The sequence below is a fragment of the Vigna angularis genome, chromosome 6, assembly GCF_016808095.1.
Source record: "Vigna angularis cultivar LongXiaoDou No.4 chromosome 6, ASM1680809v1, whole genome shotgun sequence".
NCBI lineage: Eukaryota > Viridiplantae > Streptophyta > Magnoliopsida > Fabales > Fabaceae > Vigna > Vigna angularis.
In genome coordinates, this window is record NC_068975.1 from 27,919,032 (window position 1) to 27,933,253 (window position 14,222).

Here is a 14,222-nt window from a genome sequence, read left to right on the forward strand (position 1 = left end):
GAAAGATCATTGTTTGATACAATTGAGTAGAAGTATGAACTATATCTGACTACAATTGTTGTGCGCGCGTGAGCAGATTTCTTTTGATCTACATGCATTTTATCATGTACAGTTAGAAAGAATTAGCTACATTATTTGTAATTCAGTTAAAGTATAACAAGAAAAATAAGGTATACTAAAATGTATTTAATGGAATAACAGAATAAACAAGCTGCGGCAGCAACATTTATTTTGATTAACATCTGTTAATTTTTTTCTTACTGAAAAAGGGGAAGAAAACATTAAATTATTTGAACCCTTCTAACTGGTGTAAATACACTGGTTAAGGAATCAATATATTGATTAGCATTTTCTTTCAATTTTACAAAAAAAAGGGGTGATGAATAATACTTAGTTGGGATTGAGTTTTGTATAGGGAACCAGTAGTCCTATTATATACGATAATGTTCCATGGACATCCTAACAAGTGTCTACACCTGGAGAGAAAAAGAATAGAATAGAAACAGATATGGTAGATGAGCGATATGATATGATAAAAGAGGTATTAATCGAGTGTTTAAAAAATATTAATCTATCAATTTTAGGGTCATTTATAGCGAGTTATTTATTGCCAGGGTGTCAATTTCTAATTATCCTGCCAATCCATTGTTGATTTTTTAGGCGCTGGGACTTCAGCAAACCCCTATTCCTGCCTGTTAGAAGAACAGATTGCAAACTCGTGTTCTTGGAAAATCGACGGCTTGAAGGTTTCCTATTTCTAACAAAAGCGATACCTGTGCTACGGAACTATGTCCTCATTTAATCAAAAGATGATCATTCACCAAACTCCGATCCTTAAATTTCAACACATTTTCACAGATAATAACAGAATATAAATGTAAACGTGGGCATCATACTCCTGATCATGAAGACCCAATTAAGAAGCAAAAAAGGTTCGATCTCAAGTAACAGGTTCAGTTGAGGAAGAAGACAAACGTTAGATTGTCCATCTTGGCAAACGTCTAGGTGGCTAAAATATCTATCTACACCAAGAAAGCTCCACATCTCAGTTCACATGTAGTAGGGTGAATGAGGTTTAGTCTGATGTGGCTGAATGTGACAATTGACACAACTTGTACAAGTGCAAACAAAACTGGAAGCAAACACATTCACCCTGCTTCAAGAAAGTATCACGCATAAAAGATAAGCTGGCTCTTCAGCATAAATTTCAGTAAAATGATGAAGTAGTATGAAACAAGGGAAAAGGGCTCGTACCTTTAGCAAGATTGGTTGGAAAGGTTGCTTCTCCAACTGGGTCCATTTGGAAAGTGTGAGGAAGAGAACGCTTTTGTGACCTTTTCAAATACGCCAATACCTCGAGAACGATAACTGCCACAAGTATAATGCTAACAAGGAATCCATAGCTTATCTTCCAATCGTTCCCTGCACCCGCAGCTCGCATCCCTAACACTATATTCAAGGCTGCAAAGAAAAGCGCCATTCTTCCAAACCAACTGTGATACAAATTCCAAATGTTTCTAAACTTGGAATCCTTGTCTGGCCTCAAGAAAAATGCCAATATCTGAACCCACAGCTTAAAATGTTAGTTCAATTTGTACATTAGATGGAAATCATATTTCTCAAGCATCAAGCTAAATATTATGCAAGTCAAAAATTAGAGCACTGTCTCTGTCTCTCTGCATAAGACTTAACTAATTTAAAGACCTTCTTTCCTAATTAATAGACATTTAAAAATATTGTTAATTTAGTTAAGGGTTTCATAGTAATAGGTAGAGGACTGAACATTGGGTGTGATAGACGATATGAGTCAGTGGCAGACCTGAAGAATACTTAAGACAAGAACAAATATGCCTATGCCTCTGTGAGCTGGTATGTGAACATGCACACTTCTATAGAGTTGTAATCCAAGAAGGACTGTGGCAAGACCAAACGCAAATCCCACGAATTGAATGACTGAATGGAGATAAAACCATAGGGGATCCTTGTGCCTGAAGTACCTAGCAATAATTGCCCCCACAGGCAGGATTAGGCCCCACCCTAATACACCCACTATTCCATGGCTCTTTCTTATCTGAATCAACCAATTGGATACCGGGCCCGTAGAACCTGCCATAACAATTATCATTGTCAAATTTCTTTTCTGGAAATTTTTTATCATACAGTATACGCTACGCAAGTTACATCACGTCATATGAAAAAGAGATCTGAATAAACCCTGATTCCAGTTTATGAATGTTGTCCACTTTGGATCCTAATGGTAGAATTTTAGGGTGAAAAAAATGGACTTGTTAAAATCAATTGAAGTGATTTATGAACCGGGCTTTGTTCAAATGCTTATGCAACAATATAGAATAATTAATTATGAAGTAAAGTGGCACGTCTGGTTTTGCATACCTGAAGAAAAATCGAATATAACCGCTGTTTTGTCTTCATGTTTTGATAGATGATGGTTCAGTGGACGTTTAGTACTGAAAGCCAATAAAATCGGTTGCTTCCCAAATGGAGTTGTCGCTTGTAGCTGAAACGCTACGTAAATTTCAGCTCCATTTGTTGCCACTGCAGCTGGTACATTATTCAGAGGCAGTTCACCTTTGTCTACAATTACTTCTGATTGCCTTCTACCCCTTAGATAAAATTGCTTGACTTTTGCATGACCATGTTTGTTAACCCATCCTACCATCGCACTGGAACCAGCCATCATGCCATCCCTTGAAAATCCAATTCCCACCCATCCCACTGTGTAGGGAGCAGATAATATGATAGTTGTTGTATCACCTGTCTTGGTGTACTGCAACGCAAATTAAAGGCAAATGAACAATCATGACATTCAAATTATAAGAAATCAATAATTTGAATGAGCAAAGAACAGATCATAGTATACAAGTTTCAACAACTGTACGGTTTCTTAAGATAAAAAGAGTTAGTAAATGAGAAGATCCTACAACCAAGCATTAGAATTCTAGTTCAGCTTGAACTTACCCTTAATTCGTATGAATGCCAAACAGGTTTGCAAATGGTAGAGGATATATTCTGATACGGTGGAGGGAGGAAAATCTGATAATTTGTGTTCTTGCAGTCACCTTCTGATACAATACTGTTACTTCCAGTGTCATCAGCTAACGTTACGATCTTGAAGTACAAAACGAAATTGAGAATACACATTCCGACAATAGAACGCCATATCTGAGTCCAAGATCTTAGCTTTGCCATTCATAGACTGGATCCAAGGCTACAACAATTGTGGTTACAAGGTAAAAAATAAGAGAGGAAATATGAATATGAGGGTCTAACAAGACAGTTGAGAGGTGTTAGTCTCTTGCGTTTGAAGGTTGGAATGTGGTTGTTGGCTTGGTGGGTGGGGATAGTAGTTGGTACCGAGAGGTAATCATCACCCCCTTCTATTCTTGAGAACACTACGTTCAACTGCATTCTTTGATAGGATTGGAGCTTTTTACTCGCATTTCTATGAACAGTGGTAACTATACTCATATATATTCTAAATTTCAAATTTCTATGCAACTTAACTTTTGTGTAGTTATCTTATCCGGGGAAGATGGAGGCAAGGCTTTGCTTCAGAAACAAGATAAAACAGAAAAAGGTTAACACTATTTAGCAAAATAACAAGTAAAAGGAATTAAAATGCTGAAGCAAGTTACCAAATAGCTCAAAAAGATCTGTTGTGCTGCCCATTGGTGGAGCAACTTGAAACTGGCCAAATTTGATGTAGATTGATAAACCTATTCTTGACTTTTAGAATGGGGAATGGATCATTGGTTTTTACTACGATACGAGGGATGTAAAGACATATTTACATTCGGACATGGGTTGTCGTCCTTATTTGCAATGTTGATTCCACAACATGTCAATCTGGGGAACCCAGAAAATATGCTCCTCACCACTTTCCTCGTCAAACTTGGCAACCCACTTACTCTTACCCATTTTTCTGCTACTACCGTCTCTGACCCCAGCTCTCTAATCAGTTTCATCATTCTTGGAAACATAGTTACTTCCATACATACCTTTACCTATACGATGATGCTTTAGAGATCTAACTGCTACTTTCTCATCCTTCCTTTTTACATATACCCCCAACCCTTTTGTTTTCTCAACCAAATTTCTTGCCACCACTACAGATCTCATAGTGTTGAGATTTAGCAAATTGAACAACCTTGCATAGTTTTCATCTTTGCAATCAACTAAAGAGAAATCAAATTTTCATAATATGGCAAAGTTTGATGGATCTTCAGTTCTAGATTCTACTTGGTCCTTTAGACCCGACTTCCTAATAACTTATTTTGACTATACAAAAAGGAACATGATGGAAAGGTGAATACAAGTCGAAGGAAATCAAGGTAAGCCATTGTAGTACATGTTGCGGATCATTCCATGACGAATGCTAATCAAGATGATCAACAAACTGAAAATCTAGACAGATTATTTTATAGCAAACTTTGAAGTAATTAGCAAGGGATGCAAGGGAAGGTAATGCAAAAGTCAGAAATAGATGTTTGTTTTGGGGTCGAACTCCTGATATTGTCTTGCATCATGTAACCAGTTGCTGAACTTGTTTTATGTGTTTTCTTTCTCCAACGTTTGACGTCTGTCTCATAATAAGAATGAATTTAAGTGTTTGTTAAGAACGGGATTACGCATAAACCGTAGTCAACACTGGGCAGGGCCTAACATGGGGGATTTTGTTCCATTCTCATGCTAAAATTTGTTACCATTACATATATAAGCATCACACTCTTCATGTCAGTAGAATCAGTTTGACTTGTGAAATTTGAGCTTCTCCCATTCCCTATAAATAAATCCTCAAATACTTCTTTGGGAAATAACTTTAAGTATAATTTTAATAAATTAAGTTTAAATTTGAATTAATTTTTCTGGAGTGAACTCCTCTGAAGTGCTTATTGCATGTGCAGAAATATTAATATTATTATATTAATAAATAATTTAGAGTATGACTCCTCGTTTAAACTGTCAATTGATAATATATATATATATATATATATATATATATATATATATAATTCAAATTAGAAACAAAATGATAAAAGTATTGTATTCCCATCCCAAAAAGACAATTTGTACAACAATTCAAACCTTCATAATTTTATAAAACAAATTCAAAATTTATTAATGTAAATTTCGTAGGGGATGTAGCTCATATGGTAGAGCGCTCGCTTTGCATGCGAGAGGCACAGGGTTCGATTCCCTGCATCTCCATTTTATTCTTGTTTTCTAAATTTGTTGTATTTTAATAATAAAAAATTAATTCAAATAACCAAAATAATAGTGATTTTCAGAATAAATCTTGCAATATACGTAATTAATTCATCTTCTTGCAATATAGTGATTTTCATTGGTTTTTGTGGAAGAATTATATTTTAGGGCTCTTTTCCTGAGTACATTTTAGCTAACATTATTTGAATCTGCATGAATAACATAAAACAGATTTCATCTATATTAAATATAAACAAAAAGTCTTCTTAAATATAAACAATCTTTAGCTGAGTAATCGATATGTAATATTATTATTGAAAAAATACTCATTTAAATCTGACATCATTCTAACGATCAAGTATTATATAATTTTTTTTTATTTTGTGAAACACTAACTTCTAAAAATTAGATTTTTTTTTTTTACTCTCATTTGAGAAGACAGCATTATTATGGACATTTACTATTAACATACCATAATCATGTTATAAATGTTTTTTTTCAAATAATAATAAGGAAACTAATTTTACTAGTCAAGGTATTTAGAATTTATCATTTCATAAAATAAAAAATATATATATAATATCTGATCATATAAGTAGGATGATGCTGAAATTTGAATATAAATATTTTTTAAACTAATAATATAACATATCGGTTACTCAGGTAAAATTGTTTATATTTAAAAAGGTTTTTGTTTATATTTAAATACAGATCAAATATGTTTTAAACTGTTCATGCAAGATTTCAAATAATGTTTGGAACAATTTTTACAAACTTATCGCCCAATTCATGCGAGAAAAACTCATTGAGTCATGGTATGTTAGTAGTCATATGAAAGGTTAACATAAGAACATGTTTTCCATAACTCTTACGAGTTGCAACTATGTGATTGGTGTAAGAATAATTGGACGAAGTTGTCCATTGACATGTAGATATTTCATTGGGTGGTTTGTGCTGTTGGGAGGTTACCAATTCCTGAAGAATTAAGCAACCACAAGTAATCTCTAGTTCCTCTTGGAAAGTCAACTACTGTTTCATGGTGGTCAATACATGTAGCTAAAAAACATGTTTTTTTCTTCTTTTGCTTTGTTATCCTTATTACCCGAACAATCTGATACAAGTTGTTCCTTACTTTTGGAATATGATTTATCTTATTTACTTAATTTATTATGTTTTTTAAGATTATTATAAAGAAAATAATCCTTTTAAGAAGTTAAGATAGTTGTATATCTGAGTTAAAGCTTAATATAGCATTAGTTATGAGGAAAGGAATATACCAAATTTGTCCACTGAATAAATCATAGGAGCAGGAGATGAAAAGAAAGACAAAAGGGTACCCTACACTGAAGGCTTTCTTATCCCCCTGAAAACGCATTTTTCAAGTTTCCTCCGATGCTGTTCCTGCAAACATGATGAACAAGAACCAATATGTTTTCCTCTTTCCTTCCATAACTCTCTGCAATGCTGACTGAACAGTCAAATCACACAAACTCCAACCCATGGACTCTCTCTTTTCTCTAACACCCACACGCCCACCATTCCATTGCACTCGTCCCTTCACCTCCCTCACTCTTTTCGCGCCCCCTCCACACACAAAACTTCCTCAAACTGTAAAAAAGGTGCGTGCTTTGCAGCCCCGTAACAGCGGCCACGGTTGCTTGCAGAACGGAGGGTTGGGCGTGGCTCTGCTCAGCAGCGTCACCGCCAACGCCAAGCTTCGGATTAGTCCCTTCGTCGCCACGTTGGCGGCAAACCCCACCTTTGTTTCGGGGCTGCTAGCGTGGCTCATAGCGCAGTCCGTTAAGGTGTTGCTCAATTTCTTCTTCGACAGGAAATGGGATTTCAGGCTCCTCTTTGCGTCCGGGGGAATGCCCTCTTCGCACTCCGCCCTCTGCACCGCCCTCACCACCTCCGTCGCTATCTGCCACGGCGTCGCTGATTCCCTCTTTCCGGTGTGTTTGGGGTTCAGTCTTATTGTCATGTATGATGCTATTGGCGTTAGGAGACATGCTGGCATGCAAGCTCAGGTAACTGCCTCCGACAATTCCTGTTTGATAACTATTTAGTTAGCCTTTTGGGTCTGCTGATTCCTGTTCTCAAGGACTGCATAAGAACTCACTTGTTTAATAAGGTTAAAACGAGAAATTTTTGTTACAAATTTGTTTAGGCATAAGATAAGTCTTTTCTCTTCTATAAGTATTTATAAAAATGTCTATATCAAACAAGCATTAGCTATTTTAGTATGTTGATAGTTTTAAGCATCTGTAGATTTTCTTTGAGAACTGCATGGGTGGGGCTGTCTCGCAATGTGTTTGGTTGAAGAATAATGATTGGATTGTACTGAATTGGTGTTTTAAGTTTTTGGTATTTTATCAGTACAAACAAAAGTAAAAAATGTATCTCTTGGCCACTGAAAGAGGTTTAGACATTAACATGAATATCGATTTCCCAAGTGGCGATTGTTTATCACTGGGAATGTTGGTTAGTAATTTATGGAACTGTTTTTCACTGTTCAGAAAAGGGCAGAAAATATTCAGAATGGGAATGAAACTGGAAGTTATTTGTAGCATCATACGAGAGCTTCCAATTCTCCTGCAGGAATGAAAACAAAGTAATGGAAGATGAAAATGATAGGTTCCCAAGTTGACATTTTCTGGAATAGCTTTACAAAGCTAGAAACAAATTCAGTTTTTGGAACATGATTGAATTACTACAAATAAGGGAGGGGGGGGGGGGGAGCAAAGAGAGACGACAAAATAACACTACATAGTACTGAAATTTATTGCTTGTTCGGTGGCCCATCTGCCAGCGGTAGCCTCACATCAATTCAGAGGCAGAGAATACTGAATTGCTGTTGGCAAATTGATGTGAACTTGAGATAAAATGTGAGTTATTATCAAAACACATACTTAGAGACCCACTTCATACTACGAAGATTGATGCCATACTCGATTATATTAAGCGTCCCAACCCAATACATGGCAGTATTTGGCCCTTGCTTATAAACAACGGCCAAAGTCACATTCGATTTTCCCCAGCTTGATTATTCATAGTGCAGACAAACACTTTGGCACCTTCCACAGCGCATCTTTGGTCCTCAGATGTGATTCAGGAAGGACCAAATTAGCAAACACCTGTCCAAACACAAACTTAGTGGCTTCAAATGTATCTATATTATGTTCACGTCAGAGCCATTATCCTTTAGTGTACCTATATTTTCTGTCGAAATGGAACTTTAATTTTAAGGGCTGAAAGAATTGCTTATGGATTTAGGAATATTTGGTTTGCTGCTATCTTGGACTCTTGGTGAATGTTAACATGAAGTTTTAGAGGATTTTGTAAGCCCAAAACTAAGCTTAGATCACTGCAATCTAGCTAGGTTTTGTTATGCCACCAAAAATAGTTGATTCTCCATTAATGTTTGCTCTTCCAAGTTGTACGCTGTTGACTTTTTAAGTGTGGCATTATAATGCTATTTACTATTTTTACCTTAATTGCAAACGAGCTAAAAGAATGGTATCATGTTGGTATTTATATGCAAATTTCCACTTGTACACCTTGGCAATATTGTCAAATTCAAGACTTGTTGTGTAAAGTCGTCAAGTCTCACGAACTTGACATTTTGTAAGAGTTTATTTTATATAAAAAAAATATTAAAAGAATTTTGCATGCCAAACTTTAATGGAGAATCAATATTAGAATCATGATTTGTGCTATTGCCTGTGCAAATTTACCCAAGTTTACACAAAAACAATTTTGCATGCCAGTTGGATAGGTGTGAACTCATCCACTCGTATGATTTTACAGGTTTGAAATCCATGCTCCCAAGTCATCAATTATCATATATGCATCTTTTGTCATTTGCATTCCATATTTGTTCTATGACAATCAGCTATTGTATTTTTAGAATTCCTTGTTGAAGTTCATTGAAAATGGCAAAGATCTAGAAGACATCACTTGTTCATTTTTGAGTCAGCATACTCCAATGTGTTTTTATCGCTATTGTTCGTCAATTTAGAAGGATATCTATTACTTAAGTGGAGAACTATGCTCTCATTGTTCATTATTTATGTAGTAATTTGATCGTGTTTACCTTATGCTTTGGAAGAAAATCTTTGACCAGAAAATTGGGTGGATCCACACAGGTGCTTAATTTGATAGTAGCTGACCTGTTTCAAGGGCATCCAATGAGTGAAAGGAAGCTCAAGGAACTTCTTGGTCACACTCCATCTCAAGTCTTTGCTGGTGCTCTGCTTGGCTTTTTAGTGGCTTGTTTCTGCTGTCAAGCTTGTGTAGTGGGAGCTTAGGTGATTTCATTGCCAATTTTGGTCAAACTCTATTGATATCATTGTTTGCCCTGATATTACCTTCTGCTATATGACATGGCCTTCTTAATCACTTCACTGTATCTAAAGACAAAAAATAAACTTCAGTAGATGTAAATGAGATTTTTTTTTTCCTTCAGTTTCTTACACTTGAAGGCTCACCATTGAATTCCCTAATGGAATAAAATCCTTGAGACATCGACCTTGCACCCCTTCTTGAATGTTTTACCTTCCTATTTTATCCATAAAACCCTCTTAAAAGTCTTGGGAGCAAATCTATAACCTAGTCTATTTCAAGCATTGTGGATCTATGACAAGAAATTCTTACTTATTTAGTTAAAAAGAGGAATTTATATCAGTTAAAAAGCCTTTTTGAGAGTTGACATATTTAAGTAATTGATAACAATAATAATAATGATAATAATAATAATAATGACATTATTATTACATTAAACTTGTACACTAACATTATGATAATGCATTATGATAGTACGTTGAACTATCTTTGTTTTGTGCTTGTTTGTTCATATGTCTTGCTGTCCGAAGTTCATTTGATAAAATAAGCAAACTGAAAAATGAGTCAGCAAATGGTAGAATTGCAGATTGAAGGTGACGCCCATCTGCATGTTCCCCCTCTTGCACAACTCTATCCAAAGACAGAAAGTTGGAAATCAACAAATCAATTTACTGCGAATTCTGACACTTTAATAGGCCCACTTGACCTAATTTTCCACGTCAGATAGAAGTCATTAGTTGTAATTTTTACAACTTTTAACGCGTATTTTACATGAACTCGTGAAGAATCAATTTCATATAGCATACAATATAAGAGTTCAGTTAATTTTGAAGACGCATTTTAGTTTCAAAAGTTTAAAATTAATTATATCCAAATTATTTCTAATGGAATGAGTCTTATTATTCTTTGAAGTTTGGCATGGAATTATTGAAATAAATTATACCTTCAAATATTACTGAAATACATTTTTGTATTGTATAAATTTTGACTATCCTCCAATTCCTCCTACCTCCATCAAGAATATATGCTTGCTTAGAATGACTCAAAAGTCTATTCAATGAACGTATTGGTTTGGATTATCACTTATATTGACTCTTGTTGCAAACATTTAGTAAATCATTTTAATATTATATATTAAGAAGACAAAATTAATGCTATGTTGCAGAGGAAACCCTGCACAATGCAACCCTAGATTCTAGAGAGTTCGATTATGTATTACCAGTAAATTGTTTGTTCTTTATATTGATTGACTTCTCTTCTCAGTCTCTATTTATTTGTTAGTCTTAATTTATATTTCCCAAAATAGGTTTCAAATATTTTTAATGAAGCTGAGTTACCGAGTTGGCCCGACTTAGACTTAACTCACATACGGGCCTGGTAGGCTGTTGGACTTGCCGGCCCAATTGATTTTGGTTTTCAAATTTTTTCGATTGATTGGCTAGCTGATCCGCGGGTTGGTTCATTTTGCCATGTATTGAGGATGAGTGAGTACAATATAATAAGGGAAACGTCCAAGCACCTTCGGTTTATTACTGAAATTAGGCACCCAATTATTTATTTCTAATTATTTATTTCTAAATACGTACAAGTAGAAACAAATACAACACCAAAGAATTTGCTTTCATTTCAACCCTCCAACGCATATCCACGTCAGATTACTCTATCAACGCGTCCATTGTTGGTTGGCTATGCCATGTCACTGTAAAGTCACTCACCAACCTTATTCCATTTTCTTCTTCTTAGCTGTATACATACGTCTACGTCTACGTATCAAAGCACATTTTTAGTTGATGCCCACTTTTTCCTTTCGTCAATAAACCTTTGTACTCCGTATACTATACCAGGCAGCTACACGCGTTTATACGATATTTTATCCCCCCCTCTCTCTCTCTCCTTCGCTTTCTCCTTCTGTCAGAGTCAACAGCACCCATTTCTGAATAATTGAGTTCGTAATTCATAATCACCACTTCTTCCTGCCTTCAATTCAAACTACAATTCAATAATCCGTTGCGTCTTTTTGTTAGCTTCCTATTGATGCTGTTAATGAAGAGCCTGTGATCTCCGCTCTCGTTTTGATAATCTTCTGGGCGGTAAGAATCCGCCCTCTTTCTCTTTCTGTTTTGAGCTTTTCATCGCTGGTTCGGATTTACACCATTTGGAATTTGTTCCGCTTTAAGAAATATTAGGGTTCCGAGATGAGGAAATGGAATTAGTACATTGGGGTTTGAATCTTTTCATCTTTCCCTTCAAAAGATCTTACCATGTTGTAAAAATTTGTTGTTTGAGTTTGCTTGTTGGCCTGGGCAGGAGTGTGAATTCTTAATATCAGTTCGGGTAGCCTATTGTACAAAAAAATGGCAATGTTTTTGTGAATATTTTAGGGTTTTAGTTGTGCAGTTCTTAGTTTTTAGCTTGATCTATTCTGTATTCATTCTCTTGTTCAATACCCATAGTGAAAATGTCTTCAGCCGGTGTCAGTACTCTTAGCGTGGTTCCCCCTGAGCCATTGTTGTCACCAAAGGCGTTCCCTTTCCCATCACACTTGTCTTTGGAAGATAAATCCATTTTCATATATCTCTCCTTTTCGGGTTCGTTGACTCCAATCCGTGTTATGGAGTGGGATACCATTAGGTCTGTGAAATTCAAAATCCAAAGGTGTGAAAGCCTTCCGTTTTTAACAAACAAGCAGAAGTTGGTTTATGCTGGCCGAGAACTCGCGCGGAGTGATTCTCTGCTCAAGGACTATGGAGTGACTGATGGAAATGTCTTGCATTTGATAATCAAACTGTCAGATCTTCAGGTCATCAATGTGAAAACGTCGTCAGGGAAGGAGTTCTCGTTTCAGGTTGAAAGAGGTCGAGATGTTAAATTCATAAAGCGGCGAATTGCCAAAAGAGAGAAACAGTTTGATGATCCTGAGGAACAGGAGCTTGTGTGCAATGGGGAAAGGCTTGATGACCAGAGGCTTATTGATGATATCTGCTGCAAGCATAATGATGCTGTGCTACATCTGTTCGTGAGAAAAAAGAATGTTAAAATTCAGAGGAGACCCCTTGAGTTGTCCATCTTAGCAACAGATTTGACTGATGAGAAAAAGAACGATGTCAATGGAAAAACATGCAGGAGGAATTATGATGTTGGTAAAGAAGATACTAGTAGAAAGTCTGATGCCATTCAAAGAACTGTGCCGAGAAAGCCTCCCGACAGAGATATTTTTTTGGAGCCAGTTATTATTAACCCTAAAATTGAATTAGCTTCATCTATTAGGAATATGGTGAATTCTACATATGATGGACTTGACAGTGGAAAATATCCAATCAGATCTGCAGAGGGTACAGGAGGAGCTTACTTTATGCTTGATTCTGTGGGGCAAAGGTATGTGTCTGTTTTTAAGCCTATTGACGAAGAACCAATGGCCGTGAATAACCCTCGAGGTCTTCCATTGTCATTAGATGGTGAAGGCTTAAAAAAGGGTACAAGGGTTGGTCAAGGTGCATTCAGGGAAGTTGCAGCCTATGTTCTAGATCATCCATTGAGTGGGCGCCGCAAATTATTTGGTGATGAGACGGGCTTTGCAGGTGTCCCTCCAACATTGATGATCAAGTGCTTGCATAAAGCATTTAACTATCCTAGAGAATTGACTCCTAAGATAGGTTCCTTGCAAATGTTCACAGAAAATAGTGGAAGTTGTGAAGATATGGGCCCTGGGGCTTTCCCAGTAAAGGAAGTACATAAAATTTCTGTTCTGGACATAAGACTGGCAAATGCAGATCGGCATGCTGGGAATATTTTGATCAGCAAAGAGAAAAGCAATAACCAGTCTGTTCTGATTCCAATTGATCATGGATATTGCTTGCCTACAAGTGTAAGCATCTTATTTTATGATCTTTTGGTTGTGTTTAGTGCATGTAGTTATACTTCTGTATTCTTATATTTTCCCTGTCTTTCCCTTGTCAACATATATCTATATTGCATTAATTGACCTATTTGTCAATGCAACAGTTTGAAGATTGTACCTTTGAGTGGCTTTACTGGCCCCAAGCTAGCCAGCCATACTCCCCAGAAACTATTGACTACATAAAGTCACTGGATGCTGAAGAAGATATTGCCCTTTTAAAATTTCACGGATGGGATCTGCCGGTTGAATGTGCTCGCACTCTTAGGATCTCAACCATGCTTTTGAAGAAAGGGGTACAAAGAGGGTTGACCCCCTTTACCATTGGAAGCATGATGTGCAGGGAATCCTTGAACAAGGAATCTGTGATTGAAGAAATAGTTCAAGAAGCACTGGATTCTGTTCTTCCTGGCACAAGTGAAGCTACATTGCTGGATGCTGTTTCCCAAATCATGGATCTGCGCCTGGATGAGATTGTCAGATCTCGTTTATAATAGCATGCATTTCTGCAATAGTAGCAGGGGGTACATACTGTGTGCATATGTTCACGTACATATGTAAAGCTCAAATAGTTGGTTTTTTAGTTCTTGACAAAGGAAGTCTATTTTCTTTGGTTCGAATGTAAAACCGTTCTTAGCTTAACTTCTTAGGTTTTATTGTTTGGTAGTTTCCTGCCGTTAACAAATTCTTTCAAGTTTCTTGTTGATTCCTTTATTAAATTTGAATTCTAAGGATAGCAGACAACCCGTCTTCATTTGAA

The 14,222-nt window shown here is 36.2% G+C and overlaps 3 protein-coding genes and 1 non-coding gene across 7 annotated transcripts; 3 read left to right on the forward strand and 1 right to left on the reverse strand.

Annotated features, from left to right (window-relative positions):
* Nucleotides 1-776: 776 nt before the first annotated feature.
* Nucleotides 777-3,383, reverse strand: LOC108342040 (cytochrome b561 and DOMON domain-containing protein At3g61750). Of its 2 annotated transcripts, none has more exons than XM_017579744.2 (5): nucleotides 2,980-3,383; nucleotides 2,395-2,788; nucleotides 1,820-2,106; nucleotides 1,255-1,561; nucleotides 777-1,156 (listed from the first exon to the last, which is right to left on the reverse strand). In XM_017579744.2, exons 1-5 carry the CDS (start codon nucleotides 3,208-3,210, stop codon nucleotides 1,149-1,151), a joined length of 1,227 nt encoding a protein of 408 aa, XP_017435233.1. In that variant the 5' UTR covers nucleotides 3,211-3,383; the 3' UTR covers nucleotides 777-1,148. The 2 variants fall into 2 exon arrangements, with proteins under 2 accessions (XP_017435233.1, XP_017435234.1); XM_017579745.2 differs by having other exon boundaries at nucleotides 777-1,153; nucleotides 2,980-3,370.
* A 1,773-nt stretch (nucleotides 3,384-5,156) lies between these two features.
* TRNAA-UGC (transfer RNA alanine (anticodon UGC)) lies at nucleotides 5,157-5,229 on the forward strand. Its single transcript has one exon. It is a non-coding gene; the product is annotated as a tRNA-Ala (tRNA).
* Nucleotides 5,230-6,507: 1,278 nt separating this feature from the next.
* Nucleotides 6,508-9,746, forward strand: LOC108341193 (uncharacterized). 3 transcript variants are annotated; one of them, XM_017578855.2, is made up of 2 exons: nucleotides 6,508-7,253; nucleotides 9,302-9,514. In XM_017578855.2, the coding sequence occupies exons 1-2, from the start codon at nucleotides 6,726-6,728 to the stop codon at nucleotides 9,302-9,304; spliced, it is 531 nt and encodes a 176-aa protein (XP_017434344.1). In that variant the 5' UTR covers nucleotides 6,508-6,725; the 3' UTR covers nucleotides 9,305-9,514. The 3 variants fall into 3 exon arrangements, with proteins under 3 accessions (XP_017434344.1, XP_017434343.1, XP_017434342.1); XM_017578854.2 differs by having other exon boundaries at nucleotides 9,335-9,514; XM_017578853.2 differs by having other exon boundaries at nucleotides 6,512-7,253; nucleotides 9,372-9,746.
* A 1,602-nt stretch (nucleotides 9,747-11,348) lies between these two features.
* LOC108343288 (phosphatidylinositol 4-kinase gamma 4) lies at nucleotides 11,349-14,222 on the forward strand. Its single transcript, XM_017581473.2, has 2 exons — nucleotides 11,349-13,432; nucleotides 13,570-14,222. The coding sequence occupies exons 1-2, from the start codon at nucleotides 12,026-12,028 to the stop codon at nucleotides 13,954-13,956; spliced, it is 1,794 nt and encodes a 597-aa protein (XP_017436962.1). The 5' UTR covers nucleotides 11,349-12,025; the 3' UTR covers nucleotides 13,957-14,222.